The 25,120-nt window shown below is 45.2% G+C and overlaps 1 protein-coding gene across 3 annotated transcripts in view; it reads right to left on the reverse strand.

Moving 5' to 3' along the window:
* Window positions 1–25,120, reverse strand: part of GABRA3 (gamma-aminobutyric acid type A receptor subunit alpha3) — a 156,300-nt gene that overhangs the window by 22,975 nt on the left and 108,205 nt on the right. For all 3 annotated transcript variants that reach the window (XM_054040638.1, XM_054040637.1, XM_054040639.1), the window contains 3 exons: window positions 21,571–21,638; window positions 15,620–15,840; window positions 4,381–4,463 (listed from right to left, as the gene is read on the reverse strand). In XM_054040638.1, the coding sequence (XP_053896613.1) occupies window positions 4,381–4,463; window positions 15,620–15,840; window positions 21,571–21,638 (372 nt within the window). The remainder of the gene's footprint in view (window positions 1–4,380; window positions 4,464–15,619; window positions 15,841–21,570; window positions 21,639–25,120) is intronic.

Consider the following 25,120-nt stretch of genomic DNA (forward strand, 5'->3'; position numbering starts at 1 on the left):
GCTCCCTGAAGTGATCACGTCTACCGCAGAAGCCTGCTAAACAGATGCTGGGAAAGGACACTGACAAGAGATTATTAACTCTTCCCCTTTCCCTAGGTTTTCCCTACAAGACCCAAAATGAGACCAGGATATTTTTCTGCAGGATCGATGATGGGTCAAATTCCAGCCTGTGAAGTTTTGTGGGACATTGTGGGTTGAAACTTCAATGATTTGTCTAATTAAAAAAGAAAAGCCATAACTGCATTTTCGCTTTTGGCAAACCTGTTAAGTGTTAAGGAATAAAAGGTGATTTTGATGAATGGGCGACGTTTCTCTGTGCATAATGGTGCTGTGTAAGCACTTCCAGCGCAGCTCAGCTAATGCATCTTCAACCTGACCAGCAGCGCTCTGCTTTTCCAAGCCTGCCCTTCTCCCACCTCTGCCAGTGCACCGGCATCCTGATCTGTAGCACCCCCTTTTATTCCAGTCCTGGATCCCCACAGTCAATGCACCTTAATCTTAGACTAGAAACCCTCCTGTTATTTCAGTGCTAGACACCCCCCCCCAGTGTTATCCTGCATGCAAATAAGGTTGTCAACTCTATAACAGTTGTCCTCTGGGACAAAGGCATTCCTTGTGTCATGTAGCAGTGGCACAGATATTTTGGATCCGTTTAAAGCCCTGAAGATATTTCTGGTCTGTTTAATATCTTCGTTGCACAATGTGGGGCAGCCCAGTCCAAATCAGGACTGTTAAGTGGCACAACTCCTGCAGCATCCTCTGCTTCCCTAGTCTTGGGTGTCCCCGGCATAGATGTCCTACTTTGAGCCAGACTGCATGGTATTTTTCTGGTGTGTGTGATGCTGGCAGACCAGGTGCCAGCTCATGCCATGTCTCAATGGATCACTGACAAACACATGGCTGAAATCGGCCTGGCTCACCTGTGTGTTAGTGTTGTTAAAATAGGTGTTAGAGTTATAAGAATGTGTTTAGTGTTTAGACTTTATTGAATGCTTGTAAGTTGCTGCATGCATTAATCTCATCTACAACATATATCCCCATATTGTAAGGCAATATTTGAGCCATTGTGTTGTAAGCCTCTGTGACTGTGTAAATCATCAGGCAGGAGAGAGACATTAACCAGTGTGAAGCGCTGGTCTCCAACAGACGGTGTTAAGTCCTGCCCAACAGGAAAGGTCCATGGACACCAGACAGACTATTGTGGAACATTAAAGAGGACCAAAGATGTTTGTTTTGCCCTTCCCCCCCATGAAGATGAGTCATGCAAATGGATTCCTCCTGTCAGCTGTGTTTGTCACTAAGAGCACAAATGAGGAGAGAGATAAAAACCTCTAATAAGACGGAACAGGATCTCTCTGCTGCTTGGACTCTTGGGGACAAGGTTTACTAGGCATAAGCTAGAGATCCCTAGCGTTTAGCCTGGGTTAGCCCTAAAGGTCACAAAGAGCTTGCTTATTATAGAAGCATCTATTAGTTTTTGAAACTTAAGATTGTAACTCATTTGTGTTTATATATTTACCTGGTTTAACCTTGTAAATAACTCTCGTTTCCTTTTCCTATTTAATAAACCTTTATATATTGAGAGACAAGGTGGGTGACATTGGGCAAACTTCTGTTGGGGAGAGCAACAAGCTTTTGAGCTTACACAGAGCTCTTCTTTAGGTCTGGGAAACATACTCAGAGAGTAGTAGAGCAGGGGTGGGCAAACTTTTTGGCCTAAGGGCCATATCTGGGTATGGAAATGGTATGGCAGGCCACGTATGCCCAGTGAGGTGGGGGAAAGACTCTATGAGGTGTAGCATGGCGTGCTCTATAAGGGATGTTACCGAGGTGGAGGGAGAGGGGACCCATGGGGTGTGGCGCCGGGGTGGGGTGGGAGGCTCTACAGGGGTGTTACCAGGAACTGCTAGGGGCCCTGCTGGCAGTGACACCAAGACAGCTGCACCAGGTACTGCCATGGGCGAAGGCACCGTAGCTGGGACGGTTGTGGCCCCTGGCCGGTTTTGAGGCTCTCAAGCATGGAGCTGTAGGAGATTGGGAGGGGATTGGGCGTGCTGCCGTGTAGCGGGGGGCTGCCATGTAGGGGCGGGCTTCCAATCCCGGAAACAGCATGGTGAAGTCGCGCCTGCGCAGCGTGGCTCTGCGTGCTGGAAGTTGGTGCTCATCAAGGGAATTGTGAGTCGGGGGCTGGGGAGCGCTGGGTGGGCAGAGTAGGGAAAGCCCCTGACCCCGCTCCCTGGTAGGAGCTCAAGGGCTGGATAAAAACATCTGATGGGCCAGAAGCAGCCCGCGAGCCGTAGTTTGCCCACCCCTGTAGTAGAGTGTCCTGTGAGTACATTTCTCAGACTTGAAGAAGAGCTCTGAGTAAACTCGAAAGCTTGTCACTCACCCCAACAGAAGTTGGTCCAATAAAAGATATCACCTCACCCACCTTGTCTCTACAACAATACTGCATACAACAAATCTTTATACAGTTTATTATAGGATTGGCTATGAGACAGGTTAAGATTTTGTCATGGTTATTTTTAGTAAAAGTCAGGGACAGGTCTTGGGCAATAAACAAAAATTCACGGAAGCCCATGATCTATCCCTGACTTCTACTAAAAATAACTGTGACAAAATGGGGCTGACAGGGAGGATGAGAATTTGAGCCCTGCTGTGGGAGGGGCGGGGGGAGTCCGGCACCTGCCACCTCTGCAGCTGACAGCTTCAGGGTCCCCCGCACTGCCCATGGCAGCTGACAGCTGTAGAACTCACAACCAGTTTGAGGATTGTGCCCTGGTTCCTAACAGTCTGCCCTGAGCTTGGCACTCATGGTCTTGAGTCACTGCAGCATGGCATGACAATGTGCACATACATCTCCTAGGGAGCACGGAGATACCTTCAAACTCATTTCACTTCTAGTCCTTGGAACAATGTGCACACAGGGGTTGGTTGGTGGGTTGGTGAAAAGTGAAAGCTGCTGTGCAAAGCTTGGCTCCCTGCTTTCGAGGGACCGCTCTACCCTGCAGCCACTGGGAAGGCTGCCACCGCTAAGAAGTGGCATAGGGACGAGAGATTGGCAATGATCCATTCAGCTTGCCAGGATCCTCAGAAACCTGAGCTGAGTTCTGCTGAGTCTTTAAAGAATATGTCTGGTGAGTTAAAGGGACACTGCAGAAGCCCTTTAAGCCTCAGATCTGACTAAGCCTAAACTCCTTACAACTACGTGGTGACCAGTTTCCTGGTCTGTGGGGGGATTTGCTGAGGGTGCACTCCTCATGGGGGTATAGGTGAGGTTTTGATGCCATTCTACTGAAAGTATGAGCCGTGTGCTCAGACACTGTGCTGATGGGTGCCGTATGGATACTGATCATAATCACGGCCAGTTTTATAAGCTCTCAGCTTCTTATTTCAACACTCCCATCATTCAGATACTGAAATATTAAAAAAAAAAAAATGACACTCCACCACTGCGGGGGCCTGCCAAAAATGTGTGCGAGAGTCTCCTTCCTCTGCCCTCTCCCTCCAGGCCTGCGATGGGATCTGAGCTGCAGAGCGGATTCCAGGCTTTGCTAGTGTAGGAGCAGATGCTACCCTTGCCCCAGAGCAAGCTGCTCTTCCTCTGGGACTCTTCTCCTGGAGTGTCTATCCAGGACACTGTTTTGTTTAGTTGGGAATAGGTAACCCTCAAGGGTTAAAGTAGATTGAACCAGATGGGCAGCTCTCTGCTCACTAGGCAAGGAGGTGGTGGCTATGTGTAGAGCTATGCAGAGGAAGGTGATTCTGTTTCATGGAGGATTTAGATATTTCAGAATTTGGTTTTGTTCTGATTGGGAATGAAAACAACCAATTTCAGAATTCTCCACAAGAGGGAACAGAGCCCCAGCTCCAGGACAGCTCAGCTGGCAGGTACTCTGGAAGTGGGGACCCTGCCCAAGAGCCCCGAGTCTGACAGCTTGGGAGTTCAATAGTTCAATAAACCCTATGGACAAAGGTTTCATCAGAGAAATGCCACCAGCTCCAGCTCTGTGGGACAGAGAGCTGTGGGGGGAGCACTGCTTACCCAAGCCAGAGAGAGGTGAGTGAAGCTGTTTGTCCCCGTACTAGCCTGGTAACCTTACAGTGAGACCCAGGGTCACTTACCCATCCCTGGAGTCCAAATTACCTGCAGCTGCACACACACAGCTCCTATGGACCACAGTGGGAACTGCTGCACAGCACAGTTTGATTTCATTATATGGAGCACCTGGCAAATGTGTGGGTGCTGTATGATTAACAATAATGCCATCTAAAATACCTGACTGAAGGTAAATTAAATAAATAAGCTACCAGCATATGGGCACACAAAACTGTACTGTGTGCCCTTCTCCCTTTAAGAAGGTTGAATTAGGCACTTACAGCTCCCAAATTTCAGCGGGCAGGCATGCACGTCCATTGGGAAGTCCTCCAGGTGCATGGGGCACTCAGCGTGAATGGTTAACCTACAAGACAAACATAGGCCATCGTTGTAAATGCTCATCTGCTAAGGATCCAGCATGGAGCTGCTGCTGCAGCTTCTTGTCCCATATCCACCAAAGTCTACACAGTTTTAAAATGCTGACTACTAGCAGATCTCTTGGCAGCAGGGCCTTGGGTATGGAGAGAACAGGTTGCACTCAATTCTTGCCACCTTCCCCATTTTGCAAACTGAGTCCTACCGGCCAAGTTCACCTTTATCCACTAATTGCCATCTCGAAAATCTATCAAAATCCTGTTCATTTGTTTGCCTATGCATTATGTGCGGAGAGATCATTAACACCTCGTTCTAGCAATGCCAGGGGTTGCATTGTGGACCTTATTGCAGAGCTGATGGATTATACATTCAGAGTCTCCACATGCTATATGGTTACTAGGGTTAGACAAACCATCAAAGCACTTCAGAGAGTAAAAACCTGGGAAGAACTGGGCACAGCTCTTCATTACCTTCCTGAGCTCCCTGGAATCCAGGACAATGTGCCTTCTACTACAGCAGGGTACAATGTACGCCCCTAAGCATGCCGGCCAGACGGACTGGCTGATGAAGTAGGGGTATCTTTAGGCCACAGTTCCACTTCTTCCTACTCCCTTATGGCCCCCTGAGAGGGTGCAGAGATACAGACCCTGCACTTTGGGAAGGGCAGGGACTGTGATTGTGTCTTGCTGCTGTGCAGAGGAGGGGATTGTTTGTCAGGGACTCCTTGAGCGCACTCCCCGACTCTCTCCACACATACATCCTTGTGAATCCATGGAGCAGCAGGACATAATGTGGTCCTATCATCACTTCACCTCCACATTAACATGCAGCTGATTCAAGGGTGGGGCACAGCAACCATTATAACAGCACCAATGACACTAAAGTACTTGGGGCACACATGGAGGGGACTGATAATAAAAGGATTCAAGAAAGTATTTTTATTCAGTCTAGAAGCTTATGCTCATTCTTGAACTATTGCAACTGGCGGTGAAAGTTTGCAGCTGTTTAATATACACAGAAGGGAGCCAGAACAGAAGGGGCTTTAGAGACCCCAAATAACTCTGTTGAGAATTCAGATGGTCAAGAAAGGTTCCTATGGCTTTGCTAGAAGGCATGGCTGATGGACACTGCAGGTAATGGAGCTAGACCAAGGCTAACGTTGTCTTAAGAAGAACCTAGATCACAAAGACTAGCTGAAAATTTTCCATTGCAATATTTTTTGATGAAGAATGGCTTTCACCAAACTGGAATTTTTCACCAAAACAAAATATACTTGTTCATTGAAAATGTTCAGGTTTTTGTAAAAAAAACAAAACAAAACAAACAAATCCAAAGAACCCTGAAGAGATTTTGTCTTTCAGATACCAAAAAGAAAAAAATATAATTTGGGAGTTTTTGACAAAACCCAAAAAAATTCAAAGAAAATTTCTGATGAAAATGAAGAAAAAAAAAAAGATTTTGTTGAAATTTTGTGTAGAACAAAAATAAACTTTTCTCAAGCAGGTTTACAGATCATTGTTGTGAAGCAAACCAGAAACAATGCACTTGGGAACCAGTAGATCCAGGTATCTGGATCTACTGAGGTTGACACAATTGATCAGTTTCTGGTATGACATTCCCTCGGCAGCCACACTGAAATCACTGGGATAGGGTGACCAGATGTCCCGATTTTATAGGGACAATCCCAAAATTCAGGCTTTGTCTTATATAGGCACCAATTACTCGCCACCCCCCATCCTGATTTTTCACACTTGCCATCTGGTCACCCTACACTGAGATTGCATGGAGCGTATGTTTGTGCAACATTATTGTGAGTCAGTAGATGGAGCTGCTACAGATAGCACTCTGAGTTCTGTTCAACTGAATACAAAAGCAGATAGGTCTTGCAGAAATGCTTATTGTCAGCTAGCTGTTCACTGAACAAATTTTGTTAGAAAATTGCTCTGATGCAACGTGTTGTCATGTTTGTCCTGCTGGGTTAGCAAATAAATCTTGTAGTGATGGAACTGGATATCACTTCCAGGTAGAGGGGTCTGGTGACTTTATAATTCCCACAAATCCTCACACTCCCATCATCTAGAAACACACACTATAAGAACAACACATTCTCTAAACTTTACAGGTCCCTATTTCTGCAATTCTTCTGATTGCCTTTCTATAGGTTCTTGCAAGGCCAAAGAGGCAAGAGAAATGTAAGTCTGACACTTTTAACAACATGCCTTTTTGCTTTTATGCCTTTCACAATCCCATGTCTGAATGAAATGCAGATTTATATTTTTCTTGTAATTATATCCACAGGACCTAACAGGCCGTGCAGAGCTGCCATTCCCAGTTCCTGTTCCACCTCCCAACCCCCATGGTGTAGAGGAAGGGGCAAAAACAGGGAGTGGCAGGGAAGGGCCATGGCTAGAGGCCAGGGCACACTGGGCATACAATCCATGTAGGACTGCTGCCAGCTGGGCCCAGACTGGTGCACAGAACCCACTCTCCTGGGCAGGGTAGATCTCAGTGAGGGTCTTTAACTTGTTAGGCAAATGACTGGAGTATAGTGAAGAGTAATTTCCTTCTGTGACAGTTAATGGGAAAGGCAAACAGGACCACTTGTACCCTACATTGGCCTGCTAGCGTCCCAAAGTCTCTCTCATCTCCACCCCCATGTTCCAGTACTACGCCACTTTCTCTTCACGTAACAGGAGCACGTTTTCACTTGTATGTTTCTTCAGCAACTACAGATACTGGGGCACTTCTGCCAGTTTCCGTGATCCTATTTACATTATTGATATTAATCCTATATGGAGCATGGGAGACTTGTTTTTGTGCCCTACACACAGATGTGAGCAGGGCTATAAAACACCAGCTCTCTCACTAGGGAGAGGTCCTGCATATTTACTGTGCACCAGACTGAATCCTGTATTCCCAGTGGGGATCGGTTAAATGGAAGTCAATGGGACTAGTCATGTAATGGCTCCCCTTTGGGAGTGAGGGGCTCCCAATCCAGCCCACAGCTGGTGAGGTGCTTCATACTCCTGGCTGAGTGTGATCTGCTGCCCAGGCCTCTCTGACCCCAGCTCCGGCTTTTTGGCCTGGAACAGAAATATTGAGCAGTTTGAAGTAACATCCCCAAGCAACAAAACCACATATGCTGCCCCCGGTTTGCTGATGTCCTCTTCACTCCTCCTCATGTGCGGACTGGACAACAGGGCACGTAGGCAAAGGTATCTTTCAGTGCCTGATCCAAAACTCACTGACATCAATGGAAATACTGCCATGGGCTCTGTATCTGGTCTGATGTTTGCAGTCCATTTCCTTCGTTGGGTTCACATACTAACACTGCATGCACTACTTATTCCAGCTTCAGTTCCTATGTCTTAATTCTAGATTTCTGATCCCAAATATAAAAGGCAGACAAGCAAGCTCCCAAAATGATTGGGGACGAACACCCAGAAAATCAGATACACTTGCTACTTCTCTTTGGTTTCTTAAGTGAAGCGTCTCTCTCTCAGCTACAAATTTGTTTGGGGAACTTAGCATTTTGTTAGCTCTTCTGTCAGGTCTGCATAGTTCTTATCACTCCGTCCTTGAGGGAGACATATGTCTTTCTGGGCTGCAAATGTCTCTTCTCCAGCTAGAATGGATTTTTTCTTGTAACACCCTTCAATGTTATTGGCATAAAAATACTGTTGGGACCTTGATGCATGCATGGGACTGTTGGTGCATGAACTTCAAACTTCCTTGCTGTTTTCATCCATGTGGAAATTGCCCATTTTACCATCCATGGCCTGTTTTACCCTTTCTTTTAGCCGCCTTCTTCGGCCCAGATCCTTCTTGCTTCACTGATGACCTTATCATTTCAAAAGCACCCCAGCGAGTTGATTCCAAAGTCATCCCGCCCAAAGGACATACTCTCATCATTAGTGCTTTTCTAATAAGCCAAATCTGCCTTTTTAATTAACTATACAGGGCTAGATGCTCAGCTGCCATCAGTGTCCCCTGGGAGTGGCTGAGTCACGGAGGGTACAAAGATGCTGGTTACAGACCCCAGATTTTTGGGTCCCTGCCACGATGGTCCTAGTGTACTTTAGAGCAGCGCCAAGGCAGTCTCTCCCACAGCTGCACCTTACATTAGCAACAACAGTATCCACCTGGCCTTCAGCCTCAAATTCCTCAATCTGGCTGCCCATAGATCAGAGCAATCAGTCTTTTTGACTGAGGTGTGAAGGATCCAGCACAAAGTGTTCCACATCTGTAGGTGGAATCAGTATTGTAAGTCTCTGGACACTTCCGATCTGCTTGACCTTGTCTGCATCTGTTTCTGTGTATCACAGATGTTTGCATGCCTCTGGGCATTGCTGTAGCCCTGCACAAGCCAGAATGGCCAGAGACGGCTGCCATGGCCACTTCATGTGAAATTGCAAATGTATGGAATGGATGGAATTTCAAGCTCAAAGAGAATTTTACTAGCTGATACCAAACCAAAAGGAGCCCATCCCCCCACCACAAAACAACAGCTTCTCCCCATCCCATAAACTGGGGGAATATGGGGGTCCCTGAAATTATACAGAAAACTAAACATTGAGGTCTTGAAAAACCCTGGGAAATGAAATGGCTAAAATGTTCAGGCAAAATCTCACCTGAAACTTTTCAGCTATTTCAACCAGCCAAAAAGTTAATGCCTCAGATAACATGACCAATGGTAGCATTTTCTCACTGTAGGGAAAAGGGGAATAGGCCTTAGAACTCTCTCTCTCACACGCAAGGGCACACAGGGGCAGGCATGTGCTCTCTCTCACACACACATGCACTCTCACACGTTCTTACACACACATATTCTCACATGCAACTGTATGTGCTTTCACATACTTTCTCTCACACATGTGCACTTTCATATGCACTCTCTCTCTCTCTCTCACCCACACACACACACTGTGCTCCTCCACGTACACACACTCCATGGCTTTCACACATGTGATCTCTCTCACACACACTTCCTCTCTCTTGCACATGTGTGTGCACACTCTCACACATGTGATCTCTCGCTCTCTCATACCCCAGCATGCTCACTCTCTCATCCTGCTGTGCACTAATTAGCTAAAATATTGATGTGGACTCTGAAATCAATCACAGCTCAGGAGAGGAGACATCCCTCCCTTTCCCCTCTCCCCCCAGATGGCCTCTCCTGCTGAGCCCTGTTCCTGGCCCAAGGACTCTTCAGGACCATATGCTTTGCCTAATGAAATGTCAAAATGTCAGACTAAGAGGAATATGTCTCATTTCTCAGGCAATTACCACAGCCTCTGCAGCACTTGTGCAAAAAGACTTGTTGCAGAGCTAAGCTATCCATATTTACTGCAACACTACAGCGAACAGAGACAACAGTCCTATCTCAGAGGTGCAATGCCATCTTGGGGCTCAGATAGTTTAGCTGTGAAATATCACTACGAATCCCAAACAGCACGTGATGATTGGCTGAGGTACCTCTGACCTGGCCCTGGGCAAATAACGGATTTTTCAGTTCAGTGACAGAAATGAAAACCCTGGGGAAAAATTTATTTTGGGTCAACCTCAAATAAACATTTTTTCAATTTTTTTCACCACAATGAAAAATGGATTTTTTTTTTGTTTAGGGTCAAATAATATGTTTAATTTCACTCAAAACAGGATATTTCATTTAATTTTTTTAAAATCCTTTGTTTTGTTTTGTTTTTAAATAAAATGAACTAGGTTTCACAACAAAAGCTCATTTCACAACAAAGAGCTGAAACGTTCTGTTTCGAAAATGTTGCACTGAAATGTTTTGACGTAAAAAAAAAATGTCTTTTTTTTTCTTGGCTGAAACTATTCACTGAATCTGACCCAAACTCATAAACGGTTTCAATCAACTCAAAACTGCAGTTTTCAGCAAATAAATTATTGGTCCAAAACATTTCACCCAGCTCTAGTTGATCTCATAATCCTACCACTCTACCCTCTAATCAGTAATCTTCTCTGTCCCACCCACCTACAACACACTTTTTGTTTATAGTGGTCTTGAAATCACCCTGCAAGCGCTAAGTTTTCTCCTCTCCTGCTCCACCCCCAGCAGGAACAATCTGACAAAAATTAGACACACAGGAAGAAATTATGTTTTCCTTCATACAATCAGTTGAGTTCCTTTAAACAGCTAAATCCAATGGCAAGAAGTATGTATCAGGCTAAATACACCTCTCCGGGGCTGATGGTACTACAAACTACTTCAGCTTCAGTTCTCATGGTTACCATGAGATTATCAAAACCTTTGATGTGTCATTATCGCTCATGCAGTTAGCTGTGTAGTGCTAGCGGATGAGCTATAGACTCATTCCAATTTCTTGGAGTTAAATGCCACAGAGGGTCCTGTGGCACCTTTAAGACTAACAGAAGTATTGGGAGCATAAGCTTTCGTGGGTAAGAACCTCACTTCACCTTACCCATGAAAGCTTATGCTCCCAATACTTCTGTTAGTCTTAAAGGTGCCACAGGACTCTCTGTTGCTTTTTACAGATTCAGACTAACGCCTGCATCTGTAACTTTCACTCTATGCATCCGAAGAAGTGAGGTTTTAACTCACGAAAGCTTATGCCCAAATAAATCTGTTAGTCTTTAAGGTGCCACCAGACTCCTTGTTGTTTTTGTAGATACAGACTAACACGGCCACCCCCTGATACGGCTACTCCTCTGATACTTGAAGTTAAATGTGATAATCCTTCGGTCTATATACGGTACAAAAGCATTATAGAACCCTGTACAGCACCAGAGACTCTGTTTATGCCAGTTATATCATTTTGGCTTTGTCCTTTCCTATACCTCACTTTGCTATCCCAGGCTATTCCTTAATAATCACAGGTAGGCTGAACAGGTGGGGTTCAGCTCTGAGTTGGGTTTAGGCTCCAGTCTGGGGTTTGGGTTCAAGGCTGAGTCACTTCTAGGATTCAGAGTTTGGATCTGCCAGCACTGAAATCTCATTATTGTTTTCAGGAAATTTCAGCCCCAAAAGGCAGTATTTCAGCCCAAGATGGGGATCATCTGGTCTTATGAGATTTCTGCCATCTAAGACTGGTCCTTGCAACTGTTCAGCTGCACACAAACTGAGCAGGAAAATAGGCCTCTTCTGCTGTTGGATCCAACATGGAAGCTTAATTGTAGAGACAAATTTGGCTCTTGGGACTGAGATCTCAGGCTTAATGTTCCAGCTTTTGGTCCCTCTCTGTTAATAACAACTATGGAATCTGTGACACCTTTAGCAAGGGCAGAACTCAGGCTGTGTCTATGCTGAGCTTTCTCTGTAACTTCCTCACTGTTCTACCACCAACGGTAGCCACAACAGTTTACTAGTTTTGCAGTCCCTTTGAAGACAAAGAGCTGCATGTATTTCACTAAGGAGATAATTTGGTCCCCAGAACCTTTATTGCTTGAAGATGGTGCCTGAAAACAAAAGAGCCCAGCTTGCCTTTCAGGTCCCCAGTTGAGTTTGCAGGGCTGGCAATCAAAGAAAACATCTTTTTCCCTGCTTACCTGAGCACATATAATTTGGAAATCACAGAAACAATACATGTGTAAACCCCACAATGCCTTTTTTTAGTTGCTTTGCAGAGCAGAAGGACTCTTTAAGGGCTAAGTTCTCAAAGTGTTGTGCTCTATGCACAGAATTAGCCATGTGATATTTTCATACATTTTAAGGCCCGGAGGAGGAATCATTATGATCATCTAGGCTGACCTGAATAAAACAGCCCACAGATTTAACTCTGACATTCCTGCATCAAGCCCATTGCGTCTGGCTGAGCTATTTTCACACCCTGTGCAGATCCACATACACTCGTTAGTCAGTCTGGGCTCCAGAGCTACATTTCGACTGTGGGAGGCTGAATGTGGCTTTTGTGAACTACATGCGCCTGAGACTTGCTCTACAAACTGCGGCTGGCCTCAGACAAGGCAGCAGAGGAGCACTGCATAACAGGACTAAAGCCCCTGTGTTCTACTGCTGTTCCTCCAAGCAGGTGGGAAAGTAGGGAACCAGGGCTGGCTCCAGGCACCAGCTGACCAAGTACATGCTTGGGGCGGCACCTGGAGGGGGGCGGCGCTCCGGCCGGCTGGGGAGAGAGGGGCCACGGCCGGGCTCGCCGCCCTCCCCCTGGTGCTCCGGCCGCCAGGGAGAGCGGGGCTGCGGCGGGCTCGCTGCCCTCCCCTGCCACGCTCCCTGCCGGGGGGCCGGGGGCAGTGGGAAGCTTTCTTGCCTGAGGCGGCAAAAAAGCCAGAGACAGCCCTGTAGGGAACGGTAACACTGATCACTATAACTCAGCAACCAGGAGGAGGAGAACACAGAGAGGATATATTTGTGCTGGAGCTGGGAAGGCCATAAAACAGTCCAGGTGGGATGCCCTGACACCGTGTGCTGATGTCTGCTTTGTGACGCTGCGTGAGAAGGTTGTGTTGTGATGCTATGATATCTCTGGATACTAAGCTGCAGTTGGTTTGCGCAGTTCAGTGATGAAGGGGCCTCTCTCCAGGAGCTATGAATACTGTCACACGATGCTGGATGCATGTGTCAGAATTGCTGTTCCAGCAGAGCGGCTACAGATGAATGCAAACTCTTGGCGAAGAGAAGTTTGGTTTCCTAACAGTATAAATAGCATTGGAAATGCCTCTATTTGCTTATTTTAGCATTTGATGCCTCTAGGGGGCTGGACTAGGAGGGACCCGCTGCAAGCTTAGGGAGAATGCAGTATCTCGTGTGTCCAATTGCATAGTGCCATACTGAGCTAGACTGAACACGTTGAGTAGAGGGAGTGCAGAGTGACACCTTCCCAAGGGAGCTCAGAGAGGTACAATCAGTTCCCAGGCTCCCCACTGCATAGGTCTGGGGATGTGTGCATGCACCACCATGCTATCAGGACTGTGCAGCCCCATCCCCTCTAGTGTGACTAGGCTGGGCCAGTTCTGAGGTGGGGAGGGGATCAGGGCACGGATCTGCCCCCTCACTGCTCCTTTTAGAAAGCTGCACACACCTGGGGGTCATGGAAAGAGCTGTCTCTGCACCCCTAAGGGGCAGGATGCATGAGGTGAGGGGAGGCTTCTTACACTGGCCCTGATTCTGAGCACCCTTACAAAGGTACTGTCACAAATCTAGTCTGGCCCACAGCAGGTATTTCCTTTGAGGCCATGGGGAAGAAGTCATGTTAGATACATATGGGACAAAAAGTCATGCTGCATTTCTGGAAAGGGGCAAACCCTGAAGTAGTATGCTTGAAATGGGCACTTTCCTACACAGAGCACTGGCCATTTTTTTGTTACTAGAGCTGTGTGGAAAACAGATTTGCTATTTCATAGGAAATTCTGCGATATCGGCCTTTTCGTGTATTATGAAATGGAACCCAAAACATTCTCACAATTCCCTTGGAAATAAAATTCCATTTCTTCGTTTGCTGGTGGTTGATTGCAATGCTTCGTTTTGAGAAAATCAAAACATTTCAATCCAATTTCAACTGTGATTAATCACGTTATATTATACAAATTGGAAACAATACGTCATTTTGAAATGAAAAATCAAACCGTTCTGTTTCAGAAGGGACACTGCCCCTAAGAAGTGCAGAGGCTGCTCTTTCACCCTTATCACAGTGTTCTGTTCTGATTAGTTTTTACAAATGAAATTTCATCAAAACTGACGTTTCGATTTCAATGAAATGGCAATGTCAGTTGGAAAATTTCCAACCTGCTGTGTTTGTTACCCTGTTCTTTCTAAACTTTTCGACTACACTGTCCAGGGCCATCTCTTACAAAGCCTCCAACTTCAGCGTGACCCACTGCAGCCAAAGTTCCAAGCCAGATGTTCAAGTAATGCTGCTTTCATAAAGAGTTGGAATGACTTTGCAGTGACTAACTCAGCTGGATGTGGAAAGTTTGGATTGCAGCAGAGCTACTGGTGCCATTTGATATTTTACCTAATGAAAAGCCCTGATCTTGGCTATGGGCTGCTTTTGGTATCCAGTGCCATGCGGTCTCTTGGGAGTAAATACTGAGAGATGGTGAACCACTGAAGGGATTGCAGGGATTCAGCATCTCTCAGGATGTGGGGTCCTTGCTTTGGGCTAGATCTGTTGGATCATTCATTGTGGTGGCTTGTCGCTCTCTTCTCTTATATCCTTGTAATAGACTATTTGAGGCCAACTATTTTTCAGGCTTTGGGCTCTGATGACCCTTGGGCTTCATTCTTATGGCCTCTCATTCCACTTCCATGTAGATGCTCTACACATCTATAACTCCTTATCAGCATTTTCAGATTCCCTTCATCTCTGTGTTCCATGTTGTCTTGTGACGTCTCAAGCTGAGTGCAAGCTAACCTTTAATTAATGCAGAAAAATCCAGAAATGATTTTGGGGGGTCTTATTACTCATTCTCTTAGGTATTTGTCTTTGGGGTCTGATCATACTGCCCAGCTTCCCAGGCATGTAGAGACAACAAATGCATTCAAGATAGCGAGGCACTCAGATACTTATGATAATGGAGGCCAGACAGATATGATCCCTTCTGACCTTCAAGTCTATGAGTTTATGAGATTGAGCCTTCTCTTACTTGCATTAATTTAAAACCAGTGTAACTCCACTGAGTACAATGGAATCACTCCTGATTTAAAGTGAGTGCAGTATAGTGTAAATGCGACTTCCATCCTGATGCAGCAGCACCTTATACTCACTTTTCACAGGTTTAAATGAGTCCACAGTGGTGTGAGGCAGTGGAGCATCAAGCCCAGTATTTTCACCTCTTTACTCAGGGACACCCTGTCATTTAGCCTCTGTGCCTCAGTTTCCTCATTGGAAACAGGAGCATATTGATCCTGAGAGACCTACATCCCAGGACCGCAGTGAGGATTAATGAATGTATGAAATGTGCTACCGAAATGTTAAGCATTGTTTTCCAGTTGTAGGCGCGATAGCTTGTTGACACTATGCAGATTAATCTGCAGCTCAACTGTCAAGAGATTAAACTCATTTTGGTCCTTAAAAAGTGGGAAGCTTGCACAGCCCTGGACAGAGCATGCCATAGGATCACCTCAGCTCGGGCCCTGCCAGGGCCTAGGGCTTTCGCAGAACCATGGGCTCAGGTTCTGTCCATGCCCAGGATAGGCACACCTACCTCATGGTGTACAAAAGGGTGCCATTGTCCACCAGGCGCAGCAGCTTGTTGGGTGTGGTCATGTTGTGGGCCACTGATTTCTTGCCATTGTGAAAGAAGGTGTCAGGAGTCCAGATCTTACTGGCCAGCAAGTTGTTAAGGGGGAGGACCTTCATGGGGCCATCAAACTTAAGCCGCTCGTCTCTCCAGGACTGCCGGAAAAAGACATCAATAGTGTATTCCTAAGGGGGGAGAGGAGAGCAAATCAGACCTGATTTTATCTAGTTCTTCATTGCAAGCCACCCCGTAAGCTCTAGAGAATGAAAACCGCTCCCTTCATTGAGTGCAATGGGGTTTTGGGAGCACTGCACTCATGATTGTGGACCGGAGTGGCATTTCAATCATTGGAGTGGGAACAAGAGGTATTTAGCAGGGTGACATTCTCCAGGATTGATGAGACCATAAGGTAAGCTTGAATTGCTACCTCTGGTATAATGACTTTACATGAATACCCCATAGTATTCATCTACATCTTTCATCTCAAAGTGCCCTATACACTGTACATATGCCATTGGGATCATACACCAACCAATGAAATGCAGCCACCCCTAGAGTGGCACTGCTCAGCCATTCTGTATCAGCAACATTGCATAGCAGTTTCAGGATAACAGGAAGCAGAGGATGCAACTGACACAGGCAGATCCTAATGATTTCAACTCGCGTGCTTAAATATGGATTCAGATGCCTAACTTTATGCAACCATCAGGGCCGGCTCCAGGCACCAGCTTGGCAAGCAGGTGCTTGGGATGGCCTCTCCGGAGAGGGGCGGCAGGTCCAGCGATACAGCTGCAATTCGGCGGACGGTCCCTCACTCCCGCTGGGAGCGAAGGACCTTCTGCCGAATTGTTGCCGCAGATCGCAATCACGGCTTTTTTTTTTTTTTTTGGCTGCTTGGGGTGGCCAAAACCTTGGAGCTGGCCCTGGCAACCATGTTTGAAACATCAGGACAATACTCTAAGTCACTTTCAGTCCTAAATTGTTGTGCAGTGCTGCCAAGCACCATCAAACAGCTACCACTTTTCACCCCAGAGGTGGCTGCATTTCAGTGATGTGTGTAACGGTTCCCACATATGAAAGGTCAGGACTCGGGGATCCTGCAGGCATGCCATTAGCACTGAATTAATAATATAGAAATCAATTTTATTCACTGGGAGAACAGAAATGAACTTTCCCAAGAACGAGGAACCCAGAAATGCAGGAAATGTGTTTAAACCTGGATAAAATTACAATTAGGATACTGCACATGGGGCCAAATTAATCTTGGTGTAACTCTTTTTGAAACCAGTGGGGTTACACTAACGCTGAATTTGGTCCCTTAGAGGCTTGGGCTCAGGTCTTCAGCTGAAGTAAATTGATTACAGCTGCGTGAAATTTGTCACACACTTTTTTCGTTGAAAAATTCAGATTTGGTGACACCAAAATGTTTCATGAATTTCTGTTGGTTTTGCCAAATTTTTCATTTGCGGAAAAACGTTCTGAAAAGAACAAAATGTTTCATTTTGACATTTTCAAAATGCAACTTTCCAATTTTTTCAGTTTAAAATGACTTTTCATTCTTTAATTTTTAAAATAAAGTTCAAAAACATTTTAAAATGGTGGAAGCAAAACATTTCATTCCCACAAAAATAATTTTTTTTCAGCTTTTCACTTCACCCATAATTTTCGGTCCAACCTGAAATGATTTTTTTCTGACTTTTTGAAACTGCCAACAAACTGAAAAATCTGTTATTTGTCCAGCTCTAAAATTGATGTTATTCCATTACAATCAATGGAATGATGTGGATCTACTACAGCTGTGGGTCTATGCCTTCATTTTTTTCTTATGCTGAATCAAACAGAAATCTGACACATGACATCTTCGTCCAGATGCTGCTGACCACAAAGTATAAATGCCTAGCATCAAATTCTGCCCTGCTGTATGAGGAATGCAATCCAAGCTAAACAAACAGGAACACAAGAGTGTGCCAGGCCAGGGGCATTTGTTCCCATGATTTCTCCTCTCTGAAATCCCCTGTAAAATTTTAACCTGCAGTCTGTAATTTGACCGTGGTCCCTTTGGGAGCCTGTAAACAACCATCTTTAATAGCGAGTGCAGCAATCTCTCTCCAAGGCCCCCTGAATGATTCTTTGGCAGCGTGGGGACAAGAGGCCCAGCAACAAGTACAGTGAAACAAAGCCCTCTGCTCCTTGCCATGTCAGGAGAGAAAGAGTCCTTGTCAGAGGGAGAAGAGAAATCTAGTTCAGGATCTTCACTCTGATGAACAATTTCCAAACTACACCACAGAGAACACAAACTCAGCTCCTCCTTTTCTCCTTCTGTACTAAGAGTCTAATCCTCAGAAGAAGAGAAACCATGGCCAGGGTCTCTTTCCTCTGGCCCCCAGTGTTCTTCCCATGTGAGCGCAGTCCCTCAGTTCAGATTCACCTCCTCCCAGTGCCTGCGCCTGCACACCATTCAGGTGAACCAAGAATTGTAGGTCATATTCTTCTCCAGCCAGGGCTGTGACTAAAATCCATGCCAGAGAACCACAGAAACATGGCTCACGTTCTTCTCCTCTGCAGGGCCCCTCTCCAGAGTCTCATCTTTGTTCCAGTTAACAAGCTGAGGGACAGCTGGAATACCCAATATCTGACATTAATGTGGACCTTATCAGCCAATGCTTTTCATGTTGAATAGCTCGTGAGTCTGGAGTCCCCTCGCCCCCACACGTCAGACAGAAGCAGACAACACTCCTCTGTAGTTAGTAATCAGCTGCTCTCCGCTCTCAACAGCAAACATTATTTGCCTCACCTCCCAGATCCCTCATCATCATTATAATCTGTCTGAATCTGGATGCACAAGGCAGACTTTCAAGTGCAGATAATGATGGCTGTGGTACGCACAGGGGGCTGGATCATCAGACAGATGCCAATGTGGAAGGAGTGACTTCCTCACTTTTCTATCTAAGATAGGAGAACAATCCTGAGAAAGGTGCAAGTTCATCCTCCTTTCGCTGTGCGGTTCTCTCTTGAACTCCCATTTCAAAGTGTGCTCAGTACCAGAACTGCACGCAGTAGCACATCTGCTATGTATGGGCAAAATCTATGGAACTAAAGCATGCAAGGGGAGAGAAAATTTATTATTCTTTAACTGTCTTTCTAATTTTAAATTCATTTTGTCAAATCACACAGCGGAGAATAGTTTCCTCTTTTCAATACCTCATATTTCTTCTTCACAGTTCATTATCCATGCTCCCTTAATCAAATATGCTCCACCTTGGAAGTAATTATCAGATACTCCCTAAGGGCTGGGATTGCTGAATATATTATTGGTCTTTGCTGCGGTGTGAAAGAGAACAAGATGGATAGAGAGAACTCAGATGAGATTAATACTCTCAGCTAGAGTGACATTAACTTAACTTTTAACCCTGCCAGGAGTGGTCCTTCCAAAGCAAGACAGATTCCTCTGATGGGGGGAGGCATCAAAATGAAATTCAGAGATTTAATTCTCCTCTAATCCTCTGATCACCAGTGCTAATAGTCTGTGGGGGGCCCCGCTGGTAGAGCAGCAGGACAGATGTCCATGGCTGAATGAACATGGAGAATGAAATCCTCTAGGGTTCAGAGGTTTGGAGGAAGGTTGTTTCAGGACACTGATCCTACCCAAGCCTGCTTGGTTTCAATTCTTGTCCCCCTGCTAGGGAGAACCTTCAAGCCAAAGTGAGCATCCAGCAGCGTGGGGAAATCCAAGACGAAATGACACTCAGAGATGAGGCACACACCAGGGTGTCGGTCCCCACTAATGATGCCAGCATGTAATTTAAAAATAAACACAAACTACAAAATCCTCTTTTTGTGCAATACAAGCTGCAAGAAATGCTTTTGAGAAAGCTCACTATTAATTATGCTCCAGAGTTCTGTTTTAATTAGAAGACAAACTGTTGAGGGAATATAAACCTAGATTCACTCCTCAGGCCTTTTCATTAATAATTTTCCTTAAACATATCAGAATATGCCAGTCAGTTCACTTGTTTTCTCTGTCTCGCTTACCCTGTATAATTGTTTCAGGCACTTAGAGCAGTTTGGTGAAGGAAAGGGGATGATCCATCCCTCTTACATAGGGTCAGAATCTGACACTCTTACTAAGTAACTTACTCCATGAGTAGTCACATTGAAAAAAGCGGGGTGGGTTATGAAGAAAGATGCTACTCAAGATGAATAAGGGGGGCAGAATCATGCTGTAGGAAGCTCTTGCTCTTTTGGTGGTACCCCCCAATTTGCTTCCCTTTGCACTCACTGAAAAAACCCACAAAACACCCTCGCTTCATCAGGCAGGAAAAAAAGGATTAAAAGACATGATTCATGCTCCTCTAAATCAAAAGAATGAGCAGGTGTCTGAAGTCACGCAGCCTCTTCTTGATGGGAAGCGGCACAACATGTCCCAGCAATTGGAGATACAATAAGATGTCATTGGACCACATTAGAAAATACTTTTGGTTTCCATGGACTTCCTTCTGGGGGTAAACATGTCTCTCCTCCCCTGTCCCTTCCATTCACTTGGAAGTCGCAAATGGCTACGCTGAGCAATGAAACATAGGGAGAAATCCTGCTCCCTACCCCCACACTGATGTCAATGAAAAATACTCATCAAGTTCAATAGGCCAGGATTTCACCTTTTGGCCCATGTCTACACAGAGATAAAAAACCCGCCTTATGCCCACAGCTGTCCAAGCCAGGATCAGCTAACTCGGTTTCATGGGGCTCAGGCTCTGGAACTGAAAAATCTTTGTGTAGATTTGTGCAAAGCCTCCAGCCCAAGCCCAAAAGACTCTACATAATAATTTTTAGCCCTGCAGCCCAAGCCCCGCTAGCCTAAGACAACTGACCTGGGCCAGCTGCAGCTATGCTGAGTGTCTTTTAGCCCTGTATAGACGTACCCGTAGTGTGCAAAATAGAGCTGTGTGAATAACTGATTTTTTTGTTTTGTGAGCAGTTCTGAAAAATAATAATAATAATAAACAAGAAATAATTTTGGGTCGACACAAAATGAAAAATTGTCAAGTGTTTTTGTTGAACCAAGAAGTTGAAAAAAATTCATTTCAAGACAAATGAAATGTTTTGTTTGACCCAAACCAAAATGTTCTGTTTCAGTTTGAGCATTTTTTTCAATATGTCTACATTTTGGAAATTTTGAAACAAAAAGTTGTTCTGAATTGAGCAATTGAAATGATTCATTTTGATAATGTTGAAATCTTTTGACATTTGTAGACTGTTTTTTGTTGGTGCTTTTTTCTCAAAATGACCAGTTCAACAAAACTGACATGAATTTGCAAAACATTTTGGTGTTAACAAATCTGCATTTGTCACTGAAAAAGAGCTTTGGTTGAAAACCTTCACCCAGCTCTAGTCCAAAGGATATTGACAGAAATTCCTTCACAGATTATTGTACCTGGATTTAGAGTAATGCCAATGATTATGTTTGGTGGATTTCCAAAAACCAAAATGAAATTGAGAAGGAGAAATGAAACCAAAATAGAGTCTTTTTTTTTTAACTTCTATTGCAACTGCTTTCTGTGCTAAGCTCCCACCAAAAGCAACAGAATAGGATTTCTTGATATTTGTTACTGAGGAATGAGACCTCATCTAGTTCTGTGATTTATGCTGTACGAATTTATGCTTCCTGAATTACTGTGACCGTTGCCCTCTTGAAGATATCTCCAGCTCCATATCTGCTGGCTGCCACTATTGCAAATGACAAATAGCAATGCACACTACCCAGATTTTATGCCTGAGTAGAAATTTCACAGGCAACCTGGATAGATTTCTTGCCACATTGTTTCTGTAGTTCATACTTTTGTCCAATTAACCTGGAACAAGAAGAATGCCCACTTCCAGTGTCCCAGAGTCAGACCTCTGTGATCTACAGCACCTACCATGTCTGTATCTGAGACAGGGCCGAAACTCGTCACATAAATGTCTGTCTTGACTTCAGTTACGCTGTCTGGGAAAAACAAGAGAGAAAAGTAATTAGAGAAGTATTTTCATTTGCATAGAAACGATTTTAGCATTTCATTGTGTTTTGTTTTTTCATACCAGATGCCTCCTTGCTGTAGTGTTGAATTGTCATCTCCATCATGTTGTGAACAATGGCCAATTTTATAATTCATAATAGGGCAAATTCACCTCTGGGACAGCTCCATTGACTTCCACAGAGTTACACCAAGGATGGATATATCCTAGTACATTCAGACAGTGCATATTTACATAATGTACACAGTCACACAATGCACAATTTTCTATGGTTCTATCCATCTTAAATACAGAGGTAAATCCTGATGTTGTGAAACTCTAATCCAAAATCCCTTTGTATTTGCCAGCCTGATCAGTAGGCCATTGAATTTCCCCCCAGTTTTAAGAAACCCTGGTTTTGTTAAAGTTTTGGGTTTCTTTGACTGTGCAAGAATCAATATTTGGATTGCCTTTCACTCTCATCACATTTGCTGTTTTCCTGCTTGTCTCTTTCATGAAGAATGATAGCTCTCGAAAAGCTAGTATTGACCCATCTGCTATAATCTCCTAGCTGCCAGACTCTACTACCTGTATTGATGCCAAGTAACGTCTTATTCCAGGAATAGCCCAAAATCATTGGGAGGCCCCAACTCAGGAAAGCGCTTTAAGACGTGCTTATCTTGAAGCACTTGTAAGTCCTATTGTCTTCAATGGGAGTAAAGCATGTGTTTAAAGTTAAGCATGTGCTAAAGTGCTTGAAGCCAGGTGTAGTGGGATGATCACCCGCTCCTGCCTTAAAAGGCTTAAAACATCCCAGGGAGAGGGCTGTGGCAGGGAAGGAAAAGCAGGGCTGATTGGGGAAATCAGGCCAAGTTGGCTTAATGAGGGCCCAGCTGGCCCTTATAAGAGGGCTGGGGCCAGGAGCCAGAGACAGACTCTCTCTAGCTTTGAGAGGGAGGGACCTGGCTGCAGGGAGCTGAGAGAAGGTACCTGGAGTGGAGCAGGGCTGGGGGAAGGTCAAGGGAGCTAGGGAGCTCCGGCCTGAAAACTCCCCAGGCTGCGGCCTAGTGGAAGGCCAATTAGGTACTGGAGTTGCAGGGGGCAGCCCATGGGTAGGCAGAGGCAGCCGGTCCAACGCCCACTTGCCTATGATGAGTGGCTTTTACACTGCAGTCTGCCTCAGTGAGCGGGGGCTAGATGGTGACTGGCAGTAGTCCATGACTGAGGCAAGGTGGGGATAGAGTGTTGGGGGTTCCCCTGGGTGAGGAGACCCTGAGACTGGGGGGGTATTGCCCGGGGGCAGCACCCCAAAGACAATGGGCACCGGGTCCTGGGAGGGACACGGGGGCCAGCGGCAGTGGGACACTGGCCTGCAGAGGATGCTCCAGAGGCTAATTCCCTGAGACGACCAGCAGGAGGCGCCGCAGCGGTGAGTCGTGTGCCATGACACCAGGTCAAAGTTAAGTATTGTTCAATGTGAATAATAATAATAGTAGCTAGCTCTTATACAGCACTTTTCATCAGTAGATCTCCAAGCACTTTACAAAGGTGTTCAGTATCATTATTCTCATTTTATAGATGGGGAAACCAAGGCACAGAATGAAGATATGACTTGCCCAAGGTCACCCAGCATGTCAGTATCAAAGCCAGGCCTCCTGGGTCCTAGTTCAGTGCTCTACTCACTAGGTATCTCACAGAAATGTGGCCAGATTTGGCCCCTAGAATGGAAGACTTCCATTAACAGATGTTAGTCTAGTCCTAAATTGATTATGTGCTCTCACTTCCTTTGAATGAGACTAGATGTCCAGAATGGTACCTCCTGATGGAATTGTCCATTTGAAGCCACTAAGAGAGATTCCTGGCTTCATCTAAGTACCTAGCATTGGCTGCTGTTGTAGATGTGATCCTGGAGTAGAAGATGGCCCATTGATCAATTCAGTTATGGAAATTCCTCTGTTCTCAGAGGGATAGTTTGTCACGTTTCAATTTATTTTGCGGCATTATGAGGCTTCATTCTGCAGTTCAAAGTTTTGCAACTAAAGTAAGATAATGCATTCTGGCAGGGTTTTCTCCTTAATGGCTAAAATATAGTATACGTGTCTCTAGTTATTATGATTGGAGAGCTTCCGAGGCAGCCTGTGGCTGATATTGTTGTGCTATATATGTAACCCTTGATCTTGTCTTGATTCTGTAAAAGAAGGTTAAAGAGAAATATATGTGCAGTACACTTTCTGAAGTACATAGTAGTCAATTAGGCATTTTTGTAAGCCAAGCAAGTTACTTTGTAATACTTAGAGGCTCGGAGTATCTCTCCATGTCCTTCCAAACAGGACCCAAAATGAGACACATAGCAGGGAAGAAAGTTCTACTGTTCTAAGGTTCTTTTCTTTAACATGCACTACTTTTTCTCCCTCTTCCCTTTCAGCATTCCTGACATCCATAATTTACAGCACTAATCACCATGCTGAGATTCAGGGCCAGCCATGGTCCCTGTGGTCTGCAGAATGAAATATTTTGAGGCTCAGACAGAAATGTGTTGAGATGTTGCAAGGGAAGGTGGATCAGCGAGAGGATCTGTATTTCACGAAGTGACCTGCAGGTCTCAAGTGTTGGAGAACTGGCACAGGAATTGACGAGCAGATGATAGCAGGCTTGTGGGGGGTAGAGAAAACTTTGGTACATGCTTTTGAATGATCTTGGTGGCTTTATTTCTAAGCTCGCGTTGGGCACAGTCCCAAGGAAGATGACTGGTGTATTTTTTGCAGACTCTTCTTAGTAAGGTTAGTTTCAGCATAACTGAAACTCCCACTGTCTCCATACCAAGCTTACCAATGAGGCCTCTGTAACAGAAATAGCTGAAGAGTGGCTGGGCCTAGGAAGTTGTGAGGGGGGGAAAAAACAAACAAAACAAACTTGGATGGATCTGACCTGATCCAGGGTCTCAGTGAATGCAGCCTATTGTAAATTTTCCAGTCCCTAGACTCTACGGTCCCTTTGCTCCTGCAGGATATAGCAAATCTCACTGAATTCAGTGGGATTTAGTGATACCCTTTATTAGGAGAATACGGCCCAGGATTTTCCTCATCTGGACATTGGCATGTGCTTATCCATTGAGACCTGCAAACCTAGGATGAAGGTGCACATCCAGTAACAAACTTGCCAGGTTACTAAGAGGAGGACAGACAGAACAGCTCACCTCCCTACCCTGCTGATGACTCATTCACACACTCGGACCGAGAGAGCGCAAGTAAGGACTGTCGCACGACAGGACCTCACAGTGCAGTGAAAAACAAAGCCACGCGCATGATGTACTGGGACAGAGACTGTTGGATCCAAGTGGATGGGACCATTTGGTAATATAAGCTCCCAAGGGCAATGGGTTTTCCCTGGTCTAGTATGTACTTATTCCTTCCCGTCTCCTTGCATAAATGATAGTTCTTAATATAATATATAGACAGCTGCAATCACAGTGTG

Source organism: Malaclemys terrapin, chromosome 9 (genome assembly GCF_027887155.1).
Source record: "Malaclemys terrapin pileata isolate rMalTer1 chromosome 9, rMalTer1.hap1, whole genome shotgun sequence".
NCBI classification, from domain to species: Eukaryota; Metazoa; Chordata; order Testudines; family Emydidae; genus Malaclemys; species Malaclemys terrapin.